This window comes from Podarcis raffonei, chromosome 4, assembly GCF_027172205.1.
Source record: "Podarcis raffonei isolate rPodRaf1 chromosome 4, rPodRaf1.pri, whole genome shotgun sequence".
In the NCBI taxonomy this organism is placed as follows: Eukaryota; Metazoa; Chordata; class Lepidosauria; order Squamata; family Lacertidae; genus Podarcis; species Podarcis raffonei.
Window position 1 is genome coordinate 54,308,496 of NC_070605.1, and position 26,266 is coordinate 54,334,761.

Sequence of the window (26,266 nt, forward strand, 5' to 3'; positions counted from 1 at the left end):
TTGCATAACAGCCCTGCTTAGCTCTGAAGCTCAATAGGTGGATCACTTTCATTCAACCCACCCTACTGCACAGGGTTGTTGTGGGGCGAGAATGCTTTACTCAAGAGTTCACTGGAGGAAGGATGTGAAATGAAACTGGCAACAATGCAATTAAATGTTTACCAAGTAGGTTTCTCTGTCTTACCTGAGCAAAATACAATTTCAATTCCTTTCCAAGAAATTCTTTCTTGTGTAACTGAATTTTAACGTCAGCTGCTGACAAAGGGTCGCTGAAGTTTATCCGTACTCTTTTAAAACTTTTAAAATACTGAAATGTGACATCTTTGTCATATGTTCTAAAGAGTGCTTCAAATCTTGCCTGAAAGACAAATGGAATATTTTGTTAAAAAGCTATCTTGTATTGCATAAACCATTAAAAATTATTTCAGTGCAAAGCAACAACCAAGTACTCCCTCCCCTCCCTGTGGGGAATGTGTGTCCCTGGACCTAAACAAATACACAAGGGAACTTTTGGGGTTTTTTGCAACTTTGGGGCTCTGGGGGATAGTATACTATATAGCTTTTTCTCTTCTGCCAGTGCCACACCTCTATTTGCAGGGAGCTTGATACTCAAACTGCAATTCAGTTATGTGGGTTAAAATGTTTCCATTCCAGCTATTTCACTCAAGGATATGTGCAATCAGCCTGATAACCAAAAGGTAGAATTCAAGAGGTAAGCCCTAATGGCTTTAAGCAACAAGTCATCACTGTACCATGCAATAAACCCAACAAAACACAAACCCTTTGCTAGGTTGATGAGAATCAGTATCAATTAATATGTATTAATAGGAATCATGCCTTTGAATATAGTCTTTTTCCTGACTGGTTCTGTATCTTTAACAATGTACATGAAGTGAATGTGTCAGCCTTCGTTTTCACCATGATGCCAGGAAAATCTACACTAGCTGAAACTACCATGCAGCTGCTAAAAACAATGTGTGACCCTATTTAGCAAGCGTGAACGCATAGATGCACGTTTCCAATCCAGAGTGCTTCAAAATTTAAGAAACATACAGAACCAGTGTGTGGGGGGGAGGCTGTGGCTGGATGAAGAAATAGTGGAGATACAGATGTGGTGGTTATCTAGTTTGCATTTAAACAAAAAACAAAAAACCCAGAAAGTCTGAAAAAAGACAATTGTTTCTGACCCCAAATAACAAATAATCTGTGGAACTTCAGGTGTGGCAAATCCGCCACCAGCTGACAGCTCCATACCGTAGTGATGCATGCTTAGCGCATGTGTTACTGAAACTTTCAGGCAACTGACCAACTCAAATTTATTTATGCATCATTCACAGAGGTGTCTGCCATTTAATATTGAGAATAAGGAAACTAGGAGTGGAGTTTGAGGAGGAGACAATAGTTCTTAATCACATTAGCTGAGCATTTATGTATGTTATAATTTCCTGTTTCACAAGCCATTAACAGGAACTGACTACAGTTTCTTTTGCCTATTATAACTTGTATGGGAATCACAGAATACTGAACTTGCTGGGTTCAGTTAAGTCACAAGTCTATAACAGGTTTTGCATGAAGGAGATAACGAAACATTATTTCTTTAAACTTTCAAACAAGTATGTAACACATGGGAATACTATACAACTTTGTACAGAAAGTTGTCAGCCCAAAACTGAGCTACTTCTCTTAAAGAGTACAGAGAATGTGTTTTCATTCTACTTACAACTAGGCTTTTGTGATTAGCATTTTGAGGTTTTGGTATAGTCTTGCAAAAAGCAAAAGCAAAAAAAAAAAAAGCCAGGCACTGGACTTTTGAACAAGTTACAGTGAGCCCTGTTCAAAGTTCCAAACCCAGTTCCCACCCCCTGCTACTTCCCCTCCACCTTACTTTCACAAATGAAAAGCTGGATGAAATTGTAAACAGTAAAGCTAAATTATTTAAACTAGAAGAATATTTAAAAGTTCACACTTACAGTTAGAAGTATTGAGGATTTGTAGACAGTTAACACAAAAGTACTTAAAGGATCATACAAATTACCCCACAGGAAATAGGAAGCTGCCTAAATCAGTTCATTAGTCCATCTAGCCCAGTATTTTCAACACTGGCCGGCAACAGCTCTCCACTGGTTCAGAAAGAGGTCTCTCCTGTCTTTACCTTGAGATGCTGGTGATTGAACCTGGGAGCTTTTGAATGCCAAGCATGTACTCTGCCACTGAGCTACAACCCTAGCATAATCTTAAGGCATTATTGTAAGAATTTATAAAGCATACAGAAACACAAATGGACACTAGCTTCTGCAGTTTGGGATTATTTTGACATTGCCATATCAAGACCTAACCTAGTCAGTCATTTGAACACACCTACATTTTTTCAGTAACTATATTCCTCACCAGAAACAAAAATCTACAAAGCCTTACCCTAATTTCTGGTTGATTGAAAACCTTGTTGTCAGGAACGCAAGCAATTAAGGAGCCAAAAATGTAATCAAAGTTCCTAAAATGCATCTTCTGCTCTCTTAAAGAATGCTAAGAGCTCAGTACAAGATCACCAAAAAGTCCTTTTTTGAAGAAGCAGTTTTGTACTGTAGAGTGAGAGTTTATAAAAAGGACCAAGTCCAGCCCCTCAACCAAAAAAAGAAAAAAAGAAGGGGGGAAAAAGGTTTCAGAGCATCCTGTATGCGACAGCAAATTCCTGAACAAAGTCCTGCCGCATGCTTTCAGGCAGTCAGGGACAAAATATAAGCTTCAACTGGAAAGAGGTGACGTAAGCACATTAGTCAGTTTCCCTATGCTAATTAACTTTGCTCTGGAGAATGGAAAAAACAGCTGAAGTTTGCATAGGCAGCTGCTTTATCAACTCCTCTTGCAGCATAGTTTCCATTGGTAGTAATTCCATTTAGCACTCAGACAACATGCTCTTCACTTGAATGGGACAACCCACTTTAAGATGGAAAAAGTTACTGTTTGAGGACCAAGGTTTAGTGCAATAAACAGCAATTAGCTGGCAGAAAACATTGCAAAGTTTTGGAAAGCATACTAAATCTTAGTCACGGTGAAACTCAATCCTCCCGATGTTTACCCAGAACCAGGTCCCTCTGGACTAAACGGGACTTACTCCCAAGTGTGTATAGGACTTCAGGCTTGTACTTTCCAGAGTTAACTGAATTCTTTAATGAAGGCTGAAGAAAGCCTCTTTGAGGTGTTCCTGTATCACACAAAATGTTTCAAATGCTGGAAGAATCCATTTCCCTTTGAGGTCTGTTACGTTCTTCCACTTCTCCTTTCCAAAAACAACCCTCAAAGGAAAAGTGTGATTTTTTAAGCACTGTTTACTAATTTATTTTTCATATGCAGGTGACTCTCAGCTTACACAGGGGTTATGTTCCAGGAATAGCACATAAAGCCCAAATTTATGTACAGTCAAAAACACATTGGGGTCAGGGGTGGGTGGGATTGCCAGCGTGGATGTTCCCTCTTTCTTTCTTTCTTTCTTTCTTTCTTTCTTTCTTTCTTTCTTTCTTTCTTTAAAGCTGAATGTGCACAAGATAACTGTGTGTAAAATGTGAGTTATCTGTATCCTACTCTGAATTGAAAATAGGATACTGGGCCACTAACAACTTCAGTGGCATCCTGTGCAATGCTACCCCCGCCCCCCAACAACTTCTTGCACTCCATTCTACAGCATTGTTTTGACGCGTCTTACAACCCAGTGCCCAGTGTGACTGAACTGGTCACACTACCATAAAACTGCCTCTGAGCCAAGTACAGTGCTACCATGGTACCTTGGTTCTCAAATTACTCCATTCCAGGAGGCCATTCGACTCCCAGAATGGTTCGAAAATGAAGGCATGGCTTCTGATTGGCTGCAGGAGCTTCCTGCACTCAATCGGAAGCCACAGAAGCCGCGTGGGACATTCGGCTTCCAGAAAACTTTCGCAAACTGGAACACTCACTTCCGGGTTTGCGACATTTGGGAGCCAATTTGTTTGACTACCAAGTTAACCACTGTACCCAATATTCTTACACTAAGTCAAATATATGAGCTGGGTCTTGTTGCAGAGTATCTACAGTGAACTGTGGCCTGAAAGGGGAAACAATTCTCATGTCTATCAGCTTGGGAAACCACAACCTGCTAGGGCACTATGGGAGGATTAAGATTACCCAAACCTTTCTGATCTTGATCACGTGTGCCCAGGAGCAGTAGAGGTGGGAATACAGACATGAGGCTCCTGGGCAATTCTTAAAACATCCACTCCAAATGGCAATAGGTACACGTGCCTATTGAAAAACAGGTTTCTTGTTGACTCTGGAGGCAAATAGATCCACTTTAGATAGGCAAGCCTACACCTCACAGTTCTTGAGTACAAAGCAGAAACCCGAATAGATTAAAAAAAAAAGAGTGCCCTTTGAAATTCCTTCCCCGCCCTCCTCCCCATCATAAACTTTCCAACTTATGCAAGCTTGAAGTATTGCAAAATGGTAAGGGACTAACATGAAGGTATGGTACAGGAAGGAGAAATCAAGCCTTTATCCTAAAAGTAGTAAAATCAGATTTTCATAATTTACTTTTATCCCCCTTCACTTTCTGTCATTCAGCCTCAAAGATGTCACTTGACATCTATATACTCACATCACATGCTAATCCATGCTTTTCACAAAACATTTTTGATTCCTGTTCTTCCTCAAGTAACTTCAGCTTTTACTTTTATTAAATGATGATCACAATCAAAATGCACTTGATCAAGTGTACTGAACAGGAGAACAAGAAGTCATATTAAAATGGGAATTTCTCACTGCTACCAATAAGAGGTAACCGTACAGAGTCTGTATGGGCTTCCTATTACCATTTAAAGACTGAAACAAACAGTGGACATGACTTAAAGACTACATCATGTTCTCAAAAAATCTTTCCCTTTATTGTTTCCTTCAATATTCACCCTGAGCAAAAGTTTTGGGTACCTTGAAATCTCACTCACTGAATTGTGAACATCATTTGGCTCCAGTAATAATATAATTTAATACCCTTGTGAATTTCTTTCTAAATGGTCATCACTGCTACGTGCTTTCTATGTGGAAGAGAAAAGCAACAAATTTTAATTAATAAAATTATCCTGCTACTTACTAAGTATATTTGGTAAGGATATTTTAAAAAACATGTTATACTTTGTTCATGTTTGTTTCGCTTTTTCAAGAAGAATACCTATGAAAAGTTAATTTAGTAGCAATAGAATTTGTAGCAGCAAGTAGTTTTATATGAAAGAATGATGAAAGAGTATGCAAGGAGTAACATTTGTTTCTTGGTGAAACAATGTGTCACTGAAGACATTAAGAAACCAGAAGCTGGTATTGCAGTTTGTGGGGAATTATTTCAATGGCTTCTTTTCTACAGTTTCCTGCTCCACTGCAGAGAGAAAAAACAGTATTTGAAAAGGACACAAGACAGTTAAAGCTAGGGACGGAGATCCCAACTAAAGCATCCAAATATTGAGTAAGATTGTGAATTCCCCAGAACTCAAGACTGGGTTTTTTAAAAACTGAAAACCGGAGAGTAGGGGAGAAGGGGCAGACAAAGCAAGAGGCTATGGAGAAGCTCAAGACTGAAATTTGTAACAGTTTTAAGGTTGAGCGCTGTATGTGTCATGTAGTGGAACCTTGAGTTGTGGACGTAATCCGTCCCGGAGGGAGATCCGCAACTTGAAGCGTTCGCATCCAGAAGCGCTATGTCTGCGCACGTGTGCGGTGCAATTTAGCACTTCTGCGCATGTGGTAAAAGCTGGAAGTAACCTGTTCTGGTACTTCCGGGTTGCCGCAGGACGTAACTTGAAAAGACGCAACATGAGGTATGACTGTACATTAGATTGCGCTGGGTGCAAAACAGACTTCAGGTTACATCAAGAGCTACTGGGACAAATGAAACACCAAGACCATTTCCTTTTTGAAAATATAGAAGTAATGTGGCAGCCCTTAAAGAAGATTAATTTTATGAGGTATGCTAAGTAAATATTCATTGGAAGTAGAGGTCAGTACTACAACCTAGTGGTTAGAGGGCATGCAATTTTCCTAAGCGAAGCAAAGGCGTTTCTTTCAGATCTGAAATCCTCTCCAGGGTTTTGCAATCTGCAAAACATGCAAATTGTGTGTGTTTTGGAGATGAATGCTCTTGGCTAGTTAACTGGGTCAAGGCAGAGTAAGATGTGTGGCAGCATCATTTCTAAAAGGAGGCCACTTCAGAGTTATCATCCTCCTTGGCTCAAAGATAAAGTATCACCACTGCTAGCCATCCTCCTTCAGTCACTGGGCAGACACAACAGGGGTGGCGATCCAAGTGCATACATAACAGCTCCTGCCTTCTCAATGGGTGGCGGACAACTCTGCAGCTGTGGCTGGAAAGGAAAGAAGTGGTCTGACTGGATCAGGGGAGAGAATGGATAACTTGCTGGGGAAGAAGAAGTGTCAGGAGCCTATGGGGGGAAAGGCACTATGGTAAATGTCTGCTGAAAATGGGAGAGGGAGGATTTATATGAAGATGAATGCATTTCTGATTGCATGGTATGCTAGCAAAATGTGTGTGTGTGTGTGTGTGTGTGTTTAACTTCTAAAGGAAAGGTTCTGGGCTCAGCCCTGTGTGAAAGCTACATTATTCTATCCTCTGAACAGGAGTGTTGGGAGGATTCAGTGGCAGAAAGAAAAAATGATGCATATGCTTAGTGACACTTTGTTCACATATTCTGGAACACAGTCCTGTATTGGGAAACATTCTCTGATTAAGTTACGATGAACCCTAGCATTCTTAAAACTGAATCACCCCACCCCTGTGTACACTAATAAAGGGAATAGCAGATGTAAGGGCACACACACTGCATGTGCACTGAGAACAGGAGCTTCTGTTTATCCTTCTCCTTTCTTCAGCTTTGCCAGGAAGCACAGCCAGATACACTTCATGGCCCGGATATAAACACCCAATGAGAGGAGGTGATGCACAGGTCAATTTGCACCATCCCATTGTACTACATAACCTTTGCTCCCTTCTTTTGGCAATGGCACTCCAAGGATACCCGCCATTTAGCACAATGCTGAAGAAAGGACCTAGGAGGAGGGCTTGCAGGGGGGAAAGGCATAGGCCATTTGTTGGTGGCTAAAGGGAAAAAGGAAAGCAGGAGGAGTTCTAGGGTGGTATTATCAGTGGAGTAGGCTGGACACAAAAGAATGAAACTGTGTAGGCTGTAGGTAGGTGAACTCATGGAGGTTAGGCAGACCTCCAGATGTAAGGGCTGAACTTTGAATACCATTTAAAAAGAAAAACATTTAACTCTTTCACAGCCAGTAGTTTAACAACAAAACAAAACATTTTTTAAAAAGCCATCCAGAGAACAGGCCTGTAAAATTTTGAACTGAAAATCGCTTGCAAGAGTGACAAAGTAAAAGTAAGCTTTCTCCAAGATATTCAAAAGACATATTATAAAACTTCTAGATTAATTGATTGGTGTATTAAAAAAGAGGAGCATGAGGTATTCTCCCCACTCATACAACCAGGGGGAAACCAGTCTGATGTTTTACTATGTATTGTTGAAATATCAATTCTAGGGAAAATTGTGGGGAACGTGATTAACAGTGGTTTGCCTTGAAATACAAGCCAACCCTTGGAAATCTCGGCTAAAAACAGTAACTAATCTCCAAACTAGGTATGGGCAATAGAAGATACTGGCTCAATGGCTGGGAGGAGGAGGAAGAGAGAGATTAAAAGAGGGGTCGGCAAGGTTTACCTCGCCTGGGCCAGTTCACTCCAGCGGAGATCCCTCCATGGGCCGGATCGCGCACACACGGCCACGATTTCCAGCGTCTTCCATCTCCCCAGACACGATTTTGGCAAAAACATTCCTCCCAACCGTTGTGGGCTGCACCTCACAACGGTTGGGAGGAATGTTTTTGCCAAAAATCTCAGAAACCTCATCAGGAGGGCTTTAAACTGACTAATGTGGGGGAGGGAGACAGTGCTCCTGAAGGTAGGAGTCTATCAATTGATGAAGATGATCATCCAAATGTCATAGACCGAATGGAGCAAACAGCATGCAGACCTAGTGGTGGGAGGAAAAAATCCTTAAATAAGAGACACGGGGGAATGATTAATGGACTTCAATGTCTGTACACTAATGCGCAAAGTATGGGAAATAAACAAGATGAGCTTGAGCTCTTGGTACAGCAAACTAAATATGACATAATAGGCATCACTGAAACCTGGTGGGATAAGTCCCACGATTGTAATGTAATAATGGAGGGATACAATCTATTTCAGAGAAACAGACCAGACAAGAAAGGAGGAGTGGCGTTATATGTCAGGGATGTGTATACCTGTGAAGAGATCCAAGATTTAGAACCTCAAAGCCAAAGTGAGAGCATCTGGGTCAAAATTAAGGGAGAGAAGAATAACAGTGACCTCATTGTGGGAGTTTATTATAGATCCCCAAGCCAAACGGAGGACATAGATGATGCCTTCCTGGAACAGATGGCCAAGCATGCAAAAGTAAGGGAGATAGTAGTAATGGGGGACTTCAATTACCCGGATATTTGTTGGATGTCAAACTCAGCCAAGAGCATAAGGTCAAACAGATTCCTCACTGGCCTTGCAGACAACTTCATTGTCCAGAAAGTGGGAGAAGCAACAAGAGGAACAGCCATTTTAGATCTGGTCCTAACCAATGTTGATGACCTGGTTAGTGGGGTAGAAGTGGAAGGATCATTAGGCGCGAGTGATCATGCTCTTCTGAAGTTTACTATACAGCGGAAAGGAGCAGCCAAGCATACTAGGACTCAATTTCTTGACTTTAAGAAAGCCGACTTCATAAAACTTAGGGAAGTGCTGGGTGAGATCCCATGGACAGTAATACTAAAAGGAAAGGGAGTTCATGATGGCTGGGAGTTTGTTAAGAGGGAGATAGTAAAAGCACAACTTCAGGCAATACCAATGAGACGGAAACATGGAAGGTGCCTAAAGAAGCTAGGGTGGCTATCTAAAGAACTTTTAACTGAGTTAAGATTAAAAAAAGGATGTATACAAAAAATGGAAAAGGGGGAAAACCACCAAAGAGGAATTCAAACAAATAGCCAGCACGTGTAGACACAAAGTCAGAAAAGCTAAAGCACAGAATGAACTCAGGCTTGCTAGAGAGGTTAAAAGCAACAAAAAAGGCTTTTATGGGCATGTTCGTAGCAAAAGGAAGAACAAAGAAACAGTGGGGTCACTCAGAGGAGAAGATGGTGAAATGCAAACAGGGGACACAGAAAGGGCTGAACTCCTCAATGCCTTCTTTGCCTCAGTCTTCTCCGATAAAGAAAACAATGCCCGACCTGAAGAATTTGGAACAAATGATTCAGTAGAGGAAACACAGCCCAGAATAACTAAGGAGATAGTACAAGAATACTTGGCTAGTTTAGATGTATTCAAGTCTCCAGGGCCAGATGAACTGCATCCAAGAGTATTAAAAGAACTGGCAGATGTGATCTCAGAACCACTGGCAGTCATCTTTGAGAATTCCTGGAGAACAGGCGAAGTCCCAGCAGACTGGAGGAGGGCAAATGTTGTCCCTATTTTCAAAAAGGGGAAAAGAGAGGACCCAAATAATTACCGCCCAGTCAGTCTGACATCAATACCAGGGAAGATTCTGGAGCAGATCATTAAGCAAACAGTCTGTGAGCACCTAGAAAGGAATGCTGTGATCACCAATAGTCAGCATGGATTTCTGAAAAATAAGTCATGTCAGACTAACCTGATCTCGTTTTTTGACAGAATTACAAGCCTGGTAGATGAAGGGAACGCAGTGGATGTAGCCTACCTTGATTTCAGCAAGGCATTTGACAAGGTGCCCCATGATATTCTTGTAAAGAAGCTGGTAAAATGCGGTCTTGACTATGCTACCACTCAGTGGATTTGTAACTGGCTGACTGACCGAACCCAAAGGGTGCTCATCAATGGTTCCTCTTCATCCTGGAGAAGAGTGACTAGTGGGGTGCCACAGGGTTCTGTCTTGGGCCCGGTCTTATTCAACATCTTTATCAACGACTTGGATGATGGACTCAAGGGCATCCTGATCAAATTTGCAGATGACACCAAACTGGGAGGGGTGGCTAACACCCCAGAGGACAGGATTACACTTCAAAACGACCTTGACAGATTAGAGAACTGGGCCAAAACAAACAAGATGAATTTTAACAGGGAGAAATGTAAAGTATTGCACTTAGGCAAAAAAAATGAGAGGCACAAATACAAGATGGGTGACACCTGGCTTGAGAGCAATACATGTGAAAAGGATCTAGGAGTCTTGGTTGACCACAAACTTGACATGAGCCAACAGTGTGACGCGGCAGCTAAAAAAGCCAATGCAATTCTGGGCTGCATCAATAGGAGTATAGCATCTAGATCAAGGGAAGTAATAGTGCCACTGTATTCTGGTCAGACCTCACCTGGAGTACTGTGTCCAGTTCTGGGCACCACAGTTCAAGAAGGACACTGACAAACTGGAACGTGTCCAGAGCAGGGCAACCAAAATGGTCAAAGGCCTGGAAACGATGCCTTATGAGGAACGGCTAAGGGAGCTGGGCATGTTTAGCCTGGAGAAGAGGAGGTTAAGGGGTGATATGATAGCCATGTTCAAATATATAAAAGGATGTCACATAGAGGAGGGAGAAAGGTTGTTTTCTGCTGCTCCAGAGAAGCGGACACGGAGCAATGGTTCCAAACTACAAGAAAGAAGATTCCACCTAAACATTAGGAAGAACTTCCTGACAGTAAGAGCTGTTCGACAGTGGAATTTGCTGCCAAGGAGTGTGGTGGAGTCTCCTTCTTTGGAGGTCTTTAAGCAGAGGCTTGACAACCATATGTCAGGAGTGCTCTGATGGTGTTTCCTGCTTGGCAGGGGGTTGGACTCGATGGCCCTTGTGGTCTCTTCCAACTCTTCTATGATTCTATGATTCTATTCTATGATTTCCAGCATCTGCATCTGCACAGACGTGATTTTTGGCATCTGAGCATGCACAGACACGATTTCCGGCACCGCGGCAGTGAGTCCCTGCACTGCGCTGCGCCAGTTTAGCACAGTGTGCAGGGACTCTCCGAGCGGGCAGCTCGGTTTGGGGGCGGCTCGTGGGCTGGTCAAACCCATGGGTTTAACCTTAGGTCGCCTACCCCTGGATTAAAACAACTAATTTCTACTCATAGGAGGGGCTCTACTGTTCTGAAGCAGTCATTGTAAAAGCTCTCATCCAGCCTTTTACTGTTTGAACTTTGCATACAGATTGCACAGACAATACAGTCAATTACCATGGTAGTTAAAACTGAGCAGGTTTCATACAGCTGTGCCTTCCAACACCTGTTTTAAGTTAGGCACTTGTGTTCTGTACTGCCTGAAGCTTCTGTCATCTTCAAAGGTTGTCAGATATGAAGTAATCAGACTAAAAAACTACAGTAGCACAGATCAGCATATGACAGTTTGACATATCCAATAAAGTAAAAGCCTCCGAAATGAGTCAACAATGGAAATCGGGACCCGTAACAACAAATCTGGTCTGCTTCTTTAAAAAGTAGATCCAGATCTAGGACTGCTATTACCCAATATAAGGTTACAGAAACTGCATTAATCACAGACCGCCTAATCTGCTCAAATTCAGGGTAGATAGAAACAAAACGATTTAAAACAGTCTTAATTTACAGCAATCCACCCTGCTTCAAATCACAAGCACTGCCTATCAGCATCACTCCGTCTTGTCTGGATTAAATTTAAACATACTTCCCCTCAGCCACTTGACCTCATCCAAACACTGGTTCAGGACAGAGATAGTTGCTTCTTTGTTAAACATATAGTCCACTGAGAACCAAAAGCTTTATATAGACATTAAACAGCATTTGAGATCAACACATAGCCCTGTGGAACCACAAACAAATTCCCAGAGAGGAAAGTCATGCCGAAGGGACCAAGTACAGTAAGTCCTTTTGAACAAAAAGCAAACAAACCCACATGACCGCTTTCCTGCCAGATGTTCTAGGACTTCTAACAATTGCTATCATACATGGCTTTGTCAGAAAAGGATGTCTCACACCTTATCAGTAGATTTATGCAGATTTTTGAAAGACAATTATCAGTATATCTTAAGTACATACTAATCTAATGAAGTCACAGTAATGACAGTCAAGTTACTGTTAAGTTTCCAGATCTTCTCTTTTCACCACAGAGCATATTAAAGGTAAAGGGTAAAGGGACCCCTGACCATTAGGTCCAGTTGTGGCCGGCTCTGGGGTTGCGGCGCTCATCTCACTTTATTGGCCGAGGGAGCCGGCGTACAGCTTCCGGGTCATGTGGCCAGCATGACTAAGCCGCCTCTAGTGAACCAGAGTAGCGCACGGAAACGCCGTTTACCTTCCCGCGGGAGCGGTACCTATTTATCTTTGCATTTTGACGTGCTTTCGAACTGCTAGGTTGGCAGGAGCTGGGACCGAGCAACGGGAGCTCACCCCGTCGTGGGGATTCGAACCACCAACCTTCTGATTGGCAAGTCCTAGGCTCTGTGGTTTAACCCACATCACCACCCGTGTCCCACAAAGCATATTACTCATGTGCAAATGAGTAATTACAGACTTTCAATTTTAAAAAGAATGCAAAACTTAATGTTTCCAAAACAATGAAAGTATCTGGTTGACTTTTGACCTGATCATGCAGGGCTATTCTTATCTTCTTAAAGTACGATACCTAACAGAGCAGAAGTATTCAATACACACAGCTTTATCCATTCCTTTCATCTGTAAGCCAGGCTGTCACATCTCACTTTTATCTACTAAACAAGCTCTGCTTCACCTTCCCAGTTAAACTGCATTTTGTTTTTATATATCAATTCCTTGGAGAAGAGGTATGAAAACAGGAAAGTGTGTGTGTGTGTGTGTGTGTGTGTACACACACAGTGGATGACCACAATCCATTCTGGAGGCCCGTCCTTATGGTGAAATGGGTCACTGGGAGAGGCGCCGTTGTGTGTGAATGGTGATTGCCACTCCTGCACATGCACGATCGGCAGCAAACCTGTCGGTTACTTCCAGGTTTGTCTTGGTCGCAACTTGGAACGTCTGCGAGTGGAGGTGGTTGTAAGTAGAGGATCTACTCTGTGTGTGTGTGTGTGTGTGTGTGTGTATGAGAGACAGCTGTTCCTCTTCAATGTGGTGTGCAACTTCAATGTGGTATCACAACCAACAGACTAGGTGAAATTCCTTTACTGGGGCTCAGGACCATCAGGATCCATGGAATTACTGTTGAATAGACACTAGATACCAGTGGAAGGTTTTAATATGAATGTAGTACAAGGAGTTAGGAAGTCTTTCATTTCCAGAATAGAGTCAGGATACAAGGGGCCTTGTACAACATTTACTCAGTATGCTTTCTTTGGAAAAGCTCCATGAATGTAGAGATATAGTATCTCCTACACCACTGGTCTTCAACGTGTGGGTTGGGACCAACTAGTGGTTCGCAGCCTGATCCAAGGTGGGTCATAACAGAAGCACAAATATCATGCAAATATGAGGTAAAACTTAAAAGATTAAGAAATTGGTCCTCCATATGCATGTTTGGGTAAAAAAACCTGGGTCTGAAAAGGTTGAAGATACCTGTTCTACATATTAGATGTGCTTTTTCAAATGTAACCAATGAACAAATGAAACATTGGTACTTAAATCTAAAGGGACATGGGTGGCGCTGTGGTCTAAACCACCGAGCCTCTTGGGCTTGCCGATGAGAAAGTTGGCGATTCGAATTCCCACAATGGGGTGAGCTCCTGTTGCTCTGTCCCAGCTCCTGCCGACCTAGCAGTTCAAAAGAACGCCAGTGCAAGTAGATAAATAGGGTGTTTCCGTGCGCTCTGGTTTCCATCACGGTGTTCTGTGGCACCAGAAGCGGTTCAGTCATGCAGGCCACATGACCTGGAAAGCTGTCTGTGGACAAATGCCGGCTCCCTCGGCCTGAAAGGAAGATGAGTGCCGCAACCCCATAGTCACCTTTGACTGGACCTAACTTTTGCCTACTTAAAACTGTAGGTTACTCAAGGTGGAGTACAACTACAGTTTTCATCTTAAGTCACCCGCATAATATCATAAAAGCACATGGATTACCCCAAAGAATCCTGAGATCTGCAGTTTACATCTCAAAGTACTATAATTCCTAGCACCCTTAACTACAGTTCGCCGGATTCTTTGGGGGAAGCCATGTGTTTTTCGATGTATTCGAAAAATGTATTTTTCAAATGTGACCTTAAAACATTAAAATGTTAAACAGTCCAAAACATATACACAGATTGAAGTTTGCCAAAGCTAACACTAAACCCATAAAATATGCATACACACACACCCTCCCTGGTGATAACTTGGTGAGTATTTTTCTGCTTTAGTGGCAAGTCTGGGGCAGGAGGGAGGGTGAAGATGCATTTTTTTAAAGCTGCATATTTAATTATTATTTTTTAAAAAGAGCTTGTTTGAGAGCAGTTAATGGACTATTAAGATACCTTTAGATGCTTATAAAACATCTTCAGAAGTCTCCCCCTTACCTTCTTAAAAATAGTTTGCACGTTATTTTCCTAGGCTAAAAAAAAATCTGCAAGTGTTTTTCTTTACGTTAAAGTTTCCGATTTGAGGAAAGAATTAAGCATGGGAAGTTGCAACCAAGAGTGCTTGGGTGGGAGATTATGAACTAATTTGAAGAACTGGCCAGTAACTTCCTGCAGTCCTTTCTTATTAAACCACATGTACTACATTATAAAACTATGGAAAGTCACAATGTTTCCAGATAACAAAAAATAAAAAAAAATAAAAATGCATAGCATTTTCCGTAAGTGATTCACAGCTATATTCCAGTTTCCAGACAAGCTGGAAAAACATTTCACACAGGCTGCTCCCTTTTGGATGGAAAACACAGGAAACCTTTAAGAACATGTAGTCATGTTTATATCTGCTATAAATGCAGCTTGAGATGGGAACACAGGTCAAATCCTCCGATTCACTAAACTATTGCTGCCATCACAGTATACTTCGCAATTTACTGACTTTTTATGGACCCTAGGCACAATCGCCTTCTTTCAGAATTGCTATGCTTACCAAGCACAAGGGAGAATGAGATCCACGACTGCTTACTGAATTTTCTTCTCATTCATAGGTTCATTCATTCATCCTATAGAACTTAAACCATTTTTTAAGCATAGCAGTTATGAGCATATAAAGAAACAAAGCTATCCCCAGGTGTAGATCAGTGTACCTCACAAAATTAAATTTATTCACAGATTCAATCACTGCCTCTGGAGACTTCAAGGAAGGGAGTTTCATTTCAGACAATGGTTCCCAAACTTTTTATCCCATAGACCTCTTGAAAATTGCTTAGGGTCTTTGTGGACCACCTAATGATTATTCTCTGGAGTGGCGCATCCCATTTCGCTGCTTGAGGCAAAACAGGAAGTGCCCCTATAATGCCCCCACCAAAGCATCCCTTGCCTAGGTTGTACAGTGGCATAAAGCAAAGGTGATAACAGCAGATTCTGGTGAAATTTTGGTGAGGGAAACTGGCACCAATACAACTAGCGGCAGCTGCTTCACCCTGCCTCATGGGTGCGCCAGCCCTGACTTTTCTGCATTTCAGAACCTCCAACTTAAGATGTGTAAAAAAGAGCAACCTTGCAGTATTATACCAATGTCATCTGATTAGGTTTGGGTGATGTATCGATACATCACCTAGTACTGGTTTGAGGGCCAGAGTGCAATGGCGCCTTCCTACACAATATACCTCTGGGTGAAGGCGCCATCACACTCTGGCCCTCAAACCAAGGGTGGAACGAGCCAATGCAGCTTGTTTTTCCCTTGGCGGGCTAGTTATGGAGCGACTCCTTCCAGTGGCTGGCACGTGGAGGAACGAGCTCCATCGGCCCCAGCCCTGCGAGTTGACGTGGTCAATGTAGCTCTTCCTCCCTCAGTTCACTTTCATTGTTTTTATTTTTTTAATGTTAATGCAGTAAAGCTGTTAACATAATAAATGCATAGCAATAGCTTTTGATCTCCTATTTAAGGCTGTGCCTGAAAAAGGAGCAGAGTTTTCTCAAGATCCCAGGGTTCATTCATGCAACACAAGACTACGCAATATGAATAAAATGTTTATGAGCAATGTTTTTCAGAATGGAAAATTTCCATGGAAAAAGCATAGCACTGGACCTTCTGTAAGCATCACAGCTGAAAAGTGTCCCAAAGTGCTCTACAAGTCATGAATGAAACTTTTAAAAATTCTTTCCACCATCCACTTTTCAAAGGCAAAGGTCGTCAAGTCAGAGGTGTTGCTTTTTTAAAAAAATTGTTCTTTAATGACCCCAAGATTCATGACAAGCATTGAATCAATTTAACTAGGACACAATAAAACTATAATGGAATAAACTAATTCTAAACTAGAGGATAATATTCAAAAGATATTACTATTTATATTTTATTCTATTCAGAAGGCTTCCCAAGCTATGTAAAGCAGTGCTGCACTGAGCTGTAATTGCATTGTGCAGTTGCACTTATGGGATACTACGCCTGTGTTGTTTGGAATCCTCAATAACTTAAAAGTCTATAGGAGAATTGCCCCTCTCCTGCCTAACACCATGAGTTATCTACTACGCAACAGTTGATTAAATGAGAGGGACCACTGCTTCTGACTCCTTGGTTGTATTAAATTAAATGAGATACGGTTTAACAATAATGATTCTTCTGTTTAAAACAGAAAACAACAATCAATGTACTTCAGAATAAGATGCTTTGATAAGACATCTTTATTGCTACTGCTATAACTGGGTTTAATTAATCTAAGTGATACATAGGCCTGACTAACTCACGTCTGTTCAATTATATCTTGATTTGTTTTCTGTTTAAGGGAGCTGCTTCAAGAATAATTTGGAATCTTGGCATGTATATTTACTTAAAATAATTTAGAGACCACCTTTCATTGTAAAAATAAGGCAGTTTTAAAAACCCATTGAACACTCTCTCTCTCCAGTGGTACCTCAGGTTAAGTACTTAATTTGTTCCGGAGGTCCGTTCTTAACCTGAAACTGTTCTTAACTTGAAGCACCACTTTAGCTAATGGGGCTTCCCGCTGCCGCTGCTCCGCCGGAGCACGATTTCTGTTCTCATCCTGAAGCAAAGTTCTTAACCTGAGGTACTATTTCTGGGTTAGTGGAGTCTGTAACCTGAAGCGTATGTAACCCGAGGTACCACTGTATATATATCTTCTGACATTTTCTGAAAATATATACCGGTAGCTATATTTTCTGACAAAGAAATATCACTGAAAGTTGGGCCAGTTTACAAAAATTGTAACTCTTTTTTCATCTCATACCAGGGCTTTTTGATATGGAACCATCTTTTGTACAAAGCAGAATGAATGAAGATAAACTAGGATACCAGAATTACCCAGCGTTTGATAATTATTAGATAGGACAAGCTGCTACACCACACATTTGTCATTTTCTTAAGTATTAGCTCCTCTTCAAACTGGCATATCTTAAAACTACAAAAACCGCAATTGGTACCTACACATATTCATTACTATTTTCTGTATACTGTAGCTGCCTTCAGTTCAGTTATTGGAAACATAAAAGTATATTCAGTTCAGTGCTGACATGTAGTGCAGATCAGCCACTATGCAACATTACTAAGGCAATCAGGGCAATGGTCTTTAAAGCAACTGACAGTTAACTTCATGCAGCAACTCACAAGAACTTCAGGATCTCAACTGTAAATTTCACCTACTTTTCCAACTACATTTATGGATGTAGTTGGTTAATTAATCTGAGTGACTTAAATTACTTGGTTTTGTTTCTTATTCAATTCTATATAAAAAACCACAGTTCTTATTGAAACTGCTCTTCCTGTCCTTCTTTCACTAACCTAATGGAAAATATATTTGAAAGATTGTGGTTTCCTGAAAAATATAGTTAAACATTGTAATTGCTGCTTCAGAACCCTTTTTACATGGAAGTGTAAATAAAACTTTAATAAACCCCCAGTGTTTTGTAACTGCTGATTTATTTATCTAGCAACAGAATACATGGATACAAGTGAAATTAAATGTTTCCCCCAAAAACAATTCCTAGCTTATAATCAAACTTTGAAAATGCAACTACCAAAAGCAACATTAAAAAATAAAGTTTTCTATAAGAAAAACCTCTAAAATCCACAGTTGGGCAATACCTTTACTAGAACCAGTTTAATTGTCACAAAATAATGACCAAGCTTTTGAGCTCCCAAGGGACATTCAGACTGAAAATATTCTGCATCACAGAATTACTAAATTAGTTTCAAAGGACAGTGTATAGCTTAGTTTTCTGAAGCACAGGATCAACTACCTGCATAACTATGATACTGCCAACCTCAGCAAGTAGTAACTAAATCATTATCAAATGACTGAATCTAAGACCTCAATTCTAGCCCCACTGAAGGACCTATTTCTGAGCAGAGATGGTTAGGATTGTGCTGTAATTTATTAGCTTTGAAACAATACTTTATCTTTTCCTGTGGATGAGTAGGTATTTTAGAAAATGGCAAGCAACTTCTTCTATAAGTAAGAGTTTGTTAAGTACTGAATTAACATCCAAATTTGAAACTTACACTACTTTTACCAGGATCAACACCAACCACTGCCCCAAGGGTCTTATCATCAAAACAGTCTTCCCTCAACACCACTGTGCATACTGTCTAGATCAGTGGTTCCCAATTAGCTAAGTACTGCATACCCCTGCTTTCAAAAAGCAAGCCATGGACCCCCTACTTAATTTTTTTTAATACCTCTATGGTAGTTTTTGCTATGTGAATGATGCCACGGACCTCCTGGGTGCATTATGTAGACCCCTTGGGGTCCACGGACCACCAATTGGGAACCACTGACATAGATAATAGATTTTTTTTAACTTATGATGCAATATTGATGGATTCTTCTGGATAAAGATGTATTAGCTACAACACCCACTTTATGACAGGGGAGCCAGTGTGATGTAATGATTTGAGAGTTGGACTAGGATCTGGGAGAGAAAGGGTTCAAATCCCCACTCAGCCATGAAGCTCACTGGGTGACCTTGGGCCAGTCACCACCTCTTAGTTTAACCTACCTCACAGGGTTGTTGTGAGGATGAAATAGGGGGAGAACTGTGCACACAACCTTAAGATCCTTGGAAGATAAAGGTGGTTAATTAATTAACCAACCAACCAACCAACCAACCAACCAACCAAAGGAAACTGCACAATCTTCCTAGCTAACTCATATATACTACCTGCTCATTTCTCTGGCTGCTTATGTTCAGATGTAACCTGTAATTGAATCCATTATTTTTCTCACATCATTTGCATACCCTGGAACAGTGGGCAAAAGAGCAAGATTGGCTTAAAGTGGTGGGCTTTAAAAAAATCTATTTAAATAGCAATATCAATATGCCTGGCACTTTGCAGAATACAGTTTGCAGAATTCCTGCTCTGAAGAAGTTGTGATCTAAAATTCAACACAGGGGAAACAGGGGGGAGGAAACAGGCAAAAGAAAACAAGGAAGAATATGCAGTTGTTTCACTTGCATATGCTTAGATTTGGTTAGAGGCTTAGCTGAAGTAGGGGTTGGACCCAAGGCTTCATGGGAAAGGCACGTTTTGAGGAGGGATTTGAAGAAAGTGAACAGTAGGATCATAAAGGTATTCCCTTCCAAAACTATAAGCAGGCAATGTAAACTAAAAAATAATTGGAACTATTTCATTAGCAAATGGAATGCAGAGTGAAAGCTATGCTGATGTGCATACATGCTGATGGGCATACAATAAATTTTCTGTTCATTGGTTATATGCCAGACCGTTATGACCCCTTTTGGTGCTCTATTTGACTATCCTGGCTAGAAAAACTGGTTATTGAATCACTCTTTCACTATATACTTGCAATATATACTAGAAGTGCTATTAAAGGAGATTCTCCCCAGAGAACAGAGCCTCCCAATACACAACTGACCTTTAACATAAGTTGTCATATGATACCTTAAGGCTGGGCTGCTACAAACTAGCTGGTTAAGTACACAGTAACAAAGGATTAAGTGGAATAATCTTCTTAAAGCATCAAATGGAAACTTAGAATCATGCAAACTGCAAAGCTATAAATAACTGGTTTTCTCAAGCAAAGAAAAAAAATTCCAAGATATGTTAATGATTCATGGGTCAATTTCCTCAACTTTCCTATTATCCCCTTTCTCCTTACATTATATCCATCCAACTGTATGCAAGAGGGCTAAGACATGTGGAAGTAACTTGAAAAGAGGTGGGGAGTTAAATCTCTCTATCTCCTGGCAGACAGATTAGGGGAAGGGGAAGGAAGGCCCTCCTGTTTACCAAGCATCTGACTAATAATCATCATCTGTGTTGGCTTCCTCTTGTTACTTCTCCTTAGCACTCCCAAGCTTCTAATGTTAAATTTAATTTTAATCTGAAAGAGACGTGACAGAAATCGTATCTGCAAGTGTGTCTTTAATTGAGAGAGCTACTTAGTAGAAACTTGCAGATACAGTGGTACCTCGGGTTAAGTACTTAATTTGTTCCGGAGGTTCGTTCTTAACCTGAAACTGTTCTTAACCTGAAGCACCACTTTAGCTAATGGGACCTCCTGCTGCCACCGCAGCGCCAGAACACAATTTCTGTTCTCATCCTGAAGCAAAGTTCTTAACCCAAGGTACTATTTCTGGAGCGTATGTAACCCGAGGTACCACTGTACTGTAGACAAAACTTTTAAAAGTTTATCTTAACAACTGCTAACTTCTAGGCAAGGGAACACTATTATGGCCTGAAAAAGCAAAGGTATACTAAATATGATCTTTAAGAAGAATCAAAATTATGGAAAGCTCTCTCTGGACTTGGCAGCCACAATTTTCAAACAGATCTTACTACTACCACCAGAATATAAATTTAACTATGTTACAGGGAGGTTGGGGGAAGCTTATTTAACTCAGGTGCTGCAGGTCCCAGAATTAATAATATTAACTAGTAATGCAGAAAAATACAATTTTTTAACTTTCCCAAACTGTTAATCATTCCTACATTTCTTGCAACTGGGGAAGTTGGTTGAGCATATACAAATTTAGAGGAAAAATCCATCTTGTGAGGTGCTGAAAACACATCACTCCATACTAATGTGGTTTGGAAACAATAGTAAGCTCCAGAATTTGCCAGACCACATTAGTAAAGTAAGATTTAAATATGAAAGTGTAGAACAGGCTGTTTATTTGGTCACTCTGAAAATATAATAAATCTTAAAACATGAATAGAAAAATGAAGGATGGGACAGAAAAGTTAAGGAGAAATCTTTCCATGCTACCTTCCCTAAGATGGAAACATATGAAGTTTGGGAGAAACTGGCACTCTCACGAAATAACTTCTCTTTCAAAATGATTACTGAAATATTTTTAAAGCAGTGTTTTAAAATAAGAAAAACAAAGGCTGCCTAAACACATGGATTTAACAAAAGAGTATTTGTAATCAATGTATTTTCTGTCATCCCTACAATAGATTGTGTTTAATCCAGAGAATCTTAAGTGGAAAAATAATAAATAAGGGAGTTTCCTCCTCACTGTAGCCTGGTACTCCTTAAAAATCTGCTCCAGAGTCAGAAGACCCTCTGTAATGGCACAGGATAGGTTCAGGAAGGGTGTGTGTGTGTGTGAGAATAAGTCAAAACCAGGTAGAGAGACCATGTGCAAATAGTTCAAGGTTCCTTCACCTGGTTTTAGCCACTTCCCATACTCCATCATTCCAAAGGGTTCTCTGACCTTCAAGAGCAGCTTTTCATAGGACACAGGGAGCTGCAAAGGTGGAGAGGAGGAACACCTGCCATTATGCTTGCACTTTTCTGAATCCAAGTTATGGAATCTTTACAATTGTCAAACTCACGTTTTCACGAAGAGAAAGAGGGGAACAATCTGAAGATTTTTCCCTAAGGATTATATAGGAGAACTTGAATCTGATCAAAAAATCTCCTCCTCTGCACATATATAACATAAGAGTCCTGCTAGATCTAGTCCATCATTCTCTTTTTACAGTGGTCAACCAGATGCCTATGGGAAACCCGCAAGCAGGACCTGAGTGTGACTGTACTCTCCCCCACCTGCAGTGGAAGTTCAAAAGGAATAAGCTCAACAGCCTAAGAGCTCCTGGAATATAGTGACAGCCTCCACATAGGCACCCAGAGGTTCCTTGGATTGGCCAAGGACAAATAAGCTGTGCTTGCTACCTCTCAGCCAAGACATCTCCCTCTGCAGCAGGCCCTGTGTGACTGCATGTGCAGTGCCCTCTGCTGGTGAGAACATTCCAATGACATGTGACAAAAGCACACGTGCAAAGCTCAACCAGGGTAGTTTTTTAAGGGTGTGAGAAGTAGTTTCATCGTATCAGAACTTTGGGGACAAAAGTCAAGAGGCCTCTATTATTGATAGAACCCCACTGCCATCCATCCACATGTTTCCTTTCAATGTTACAAATCAGAGGAATGCATGCCTTTATTGCCTCCTCTCTATACTAGCAAACAGACTGGATACGTGTCTATACAGGTATGACATTTTAGCAAAGTTATAACAGCTACTAAATATGCCACTAAATGAACCATGAGGAATCATAGAAATCTACTACATGACCAGACCTTGCCCTATATACAACTCTGGTATATTCTTTAAGAAAAAGATAGTGGAAGTGAAAAGGGAGAAGGAAGGAGTAGATGATAATGGAAGTGGAAAACCTTTTATAGAGTTTTTTCCTTTTAATACTAAAAATTCAACTTCAAAAGGAAACCAAGGGTAATGGAATGGGGAAAATAGCATCATGAGTGGAATAAACTTCTATTTATCTTCCATATTTCTACACTGGTCAAATGCTTGATTAATGTGCTTAAACTCTTTAAGAAATCGTTTAGCAGACCTCTTCAGAACTTTCCCATGCTTGCAAATTACTCTATTTTAAAAACAAGTGTGACCAGCAGTATGAAATATACTGCTGGAGAGCACAGTTTCACAGATATTTTGTGTCTCCCCACAAACATCTTAGCTACATTTTGCCTTCGGGAGATGAGCTAGCAAGGATCTAGTAGACCAGAATGAAATGCACTTGGAAAGTTTCCAGCTGAAACAATCTACTGAAGGGATGGGGCTGCGGAACCTCAAGCTAGGAGCTGAATGCTGCCCCAGAGGTCTCTTTTTGTAGCCCTCGGGGACAGCCTTTCTCAACCTGTGGGTCCCCAGATGCTGTTGAACTACAACTACCATCACTCCAAGCTAGCAAGACCAGAGCTCAGGGATGATGGGAGTTGTAGTCCAACAACATCTGGGGAACCACAGGTTGAGAACCGCTGCTCTAGAACTACACTATTCACTGGCCCTGCTCCATTACTTTCTTGGGTGCTTTTGTCTGCTGGCTGGAATCTGTCTTTGAAAACTTAGAATGCCTGTTGTTTGTCTGGATGGAGTGTGTGTGTGTGTGTGTGTGTGTGTGTGTGAGAGAGAGAGAGAGAGAGAGAGAGAGAGAGAGAGAGAGGGAGAACACACCTCTGACTTTTGTATGGCTGGAATTTAGCCTCTTGGACAAAAGCAATAGTCCCACACACTACTGGCATGAGGCCCCCCCCAGAAGGTTGCCCCTGAGAGTGAAGACTTGGGCTGACATGGACAAGAGGGTGCCCACACTCCCTGCACCTGGGGTGGCTAACCAATGACCAATCAAATGTTGTTGGGACTCCCAACTCTCATCAGCCCCAGCCAACAGAGCTAATATTCACAGGTGGTGGGAGTTGTAGTCCAGCAACATCTGAAGGGCCACAGGTCAGCCACCCCTACTCTACACGCTAGCCTGGAAACTCCACCTGACATTGTTAACACTGAACCTTCTGCCAGTTCCTAACCTAACCTAATCGAAGGAACACCATATCACCTATTGCTTGGCCTTTGAGAGCCCCGAGATCCTGAGTGTCCTTAAGAAGTAGCACCTTAAACTTTACTTAAAACCTTGACTCTTTTAGTTAAGCAGGAACCAAATAACAGTCATTCTCTTGGTGTACCTACTCTTTTGCAATCTTTGTTTTTAAATCTTCAGTCAAGTCTTTGATTAAGAGTTCAGTGAGTTTCATGGGGCCAGCCACCTATCAATCATCTGCCAGAACCTTATGGTGCAGGGCAAATAAGCAACCCAAAAAATTACTACTACTAATAATAATACTAATAAGCAGCAAGAAGACTGTGGGCAGGGTGGGGATTGGGTGGCAACAGCTTTGCAATAAATTTAAGTCTGTGCTACTGAGACTCAAAAAAACAAACCCTTTTCTGTTGCATGAGTTAGCAGTAAAAAAAAAGGAAATAGCAAGGTGGGGGGAGAAAAACAATTAATGGCTGACAGTGCTTATTTAGTTACTACTGAGAAAGGGGGTAGAAGGACAGAAAGCAACATCAGGATATGAATAATGAACAAAACCATGAGGAGTGGGAGGAAAAGGAGGGATAAATACTTCTCACACGGTAAGTCATGCCCACTATTTAAACATAATGGAAAGCACAACTGAAAGAGTGCTATAACTCTCATGTGTCAATGCTTGCTTGCAATTCTGGATGCAGCAGAAAGCAGAACTGAAAGCACTAAGAGCCCTTTGTCTGAAAGCACTCTAGGTTCTTTATCTGGAATATATCTGACAAATTATACACACCAGCAGAAACAGAGTTTTAAAAGCACAAGCACTCTCTTTCAGACAAACTTTGCAAATACTGTAAGTGGTGTTACTTCACCCCCTTGTGGCTGATCCAAGCATTATTTTCAGGATTTGGAAATGAAATTACGGTAAGTGACTGCTAACAAGAATAAAGGATAGCATTCATATGGTATGTCTCAAGTGCTCCAAATGCATTGCATTAGTCAAGATGTAAAGAACCATGAAACTAGTTCTGTAAGCTCACCGGAATTTTATAGCAATTCTCAAAACAGTAAGCCTCCAATCTATATGGCAAACTGTTTAAAAAGCAGGTATATGATAATATGGGGGTCAAAGCAAAAAAAACAAAACCCACTAAGCTAGTGCAAACCTATTTTCATTGCCCTAATTGGTTCTCTGAATCCCAACCATTATCTTGGTAATCTTCATTACAGCCATTTAAGAATAGCAACAGCACCATATACAAAGGCTAGTGAATTTGGGTGGGATTAGATATGAACTGAGGATTGGTTGGTTAACACCCTTATGCACTATACTCAAGAAGGCTACCCTAGCACATATACCTATTTCCATGTCTTTCTGCAGTCTTGAAGTTGCCTAAAGCTTGGACTCACATTGGAATCATTTGAAATGTAACATTTTAAAAGTAAAACAGCACAGAATATATATTTGAAAATACAAGTTTGCATTTCTTAAGTGTACCTAAGAAGCTGCCGAGTATGTAAGTAGCTATGGCAACTATTAAGGTTATTTAAAAGGACTATAAATTTAGATCTTACAAAACCACATCTTAGTCCTAGAAGAAAAATACAGCAGTTTTATAGATAAACAAAATATCAGTTAGTAAGCTTTTTGTTATTGTTGTTAGAGCAAGAGCCTGAACATTAAAAAATAAATAAAATTTGCTTTTAGTTCTTCATTCTTTGGAGCACCATGTAACAAAAACCAATGAATTACATTCCATATGATTTTCCCCTCATGCATCTCAGGCAAAGGTATAGCTTTAGCTGATGCAAGGGACTAAGTAGGGAAGAGAGATAAAGACAAACATTATGCTTGTTCCTGCCAAACATCTGACTGTAGGCAGAGATGCTAGAGTTACACTTTGCATATGATGGTATATGGAAACAGGAAGGGGCACTTATGTTTCCTATTCTTCTCCTCCCGCAATATTTATACAGCAGCATGGCATTTAAAAATAGCAACATGTCATTTCGAAGGCCTGCCATGGTTACAACCTTTCATTCCTAACGATGTGAGGGTCAATTTGCGTCTTTCAAATGTAGGTTGATACATTGCAATTCACCTGCTTAGCTCTTTGAACTACCTGGAAATATCAAAATTTAAGTCACATGTGGGAGATGGCAATAAAGCTCTGTATATCATGGCAGGCCTTCGAAATGACATGTTGCTGTTTTTAAATGCCATGCTGCTGTATAAATATTGCGGGAGGAGAAGAATAGAATAAGTGCCCCTTCCTGTTTCCATCGTCCCTTCCATCAGCAGGAGGCCCCATTAGCTAA

General features: G+C 40.9%; 2 protein-coding genes across 4 annotated transcripts in view; one reads left to right on the forward strand and one right to left on the reverse strand.

Annotated features, from left to right (window-relative positions):
- The window catches only part of KCNE2 (potassium voltage-gated channel subfamily E regulatory subunit 2), a 228,927-nt gene that overhangs the window by 88,671 nt on the left and 113,990 nt on the right, over positions 1-26,266 (forward strand). The gene's annotated exons all lie outside the window — the stretch shown is intronic.
- Positions 1-26,266, reverse strand: part of RCAN1 (regulator of calcineurin 1) — a 32,443-nt gene that overhangs the window by 4,355 nt on the left and 1,822 nt on the right. For 2 of the 3 annotated variants that reach the window (XM_053386656.1, XM_053386658.1), the window contains exon 2: positions 185-358. In XM_053386656.1, coding sequence (XP_053242631.1) covers positions 185-358 — 174 coding nt within the window. Of the gene's footprint in view, positions 1-184; positions 359-2,415; positions 2,642-26,266 lie in introns of those variants that run through there. The other variant, XM_053386657.1, reaches the window with a different exon arrangement.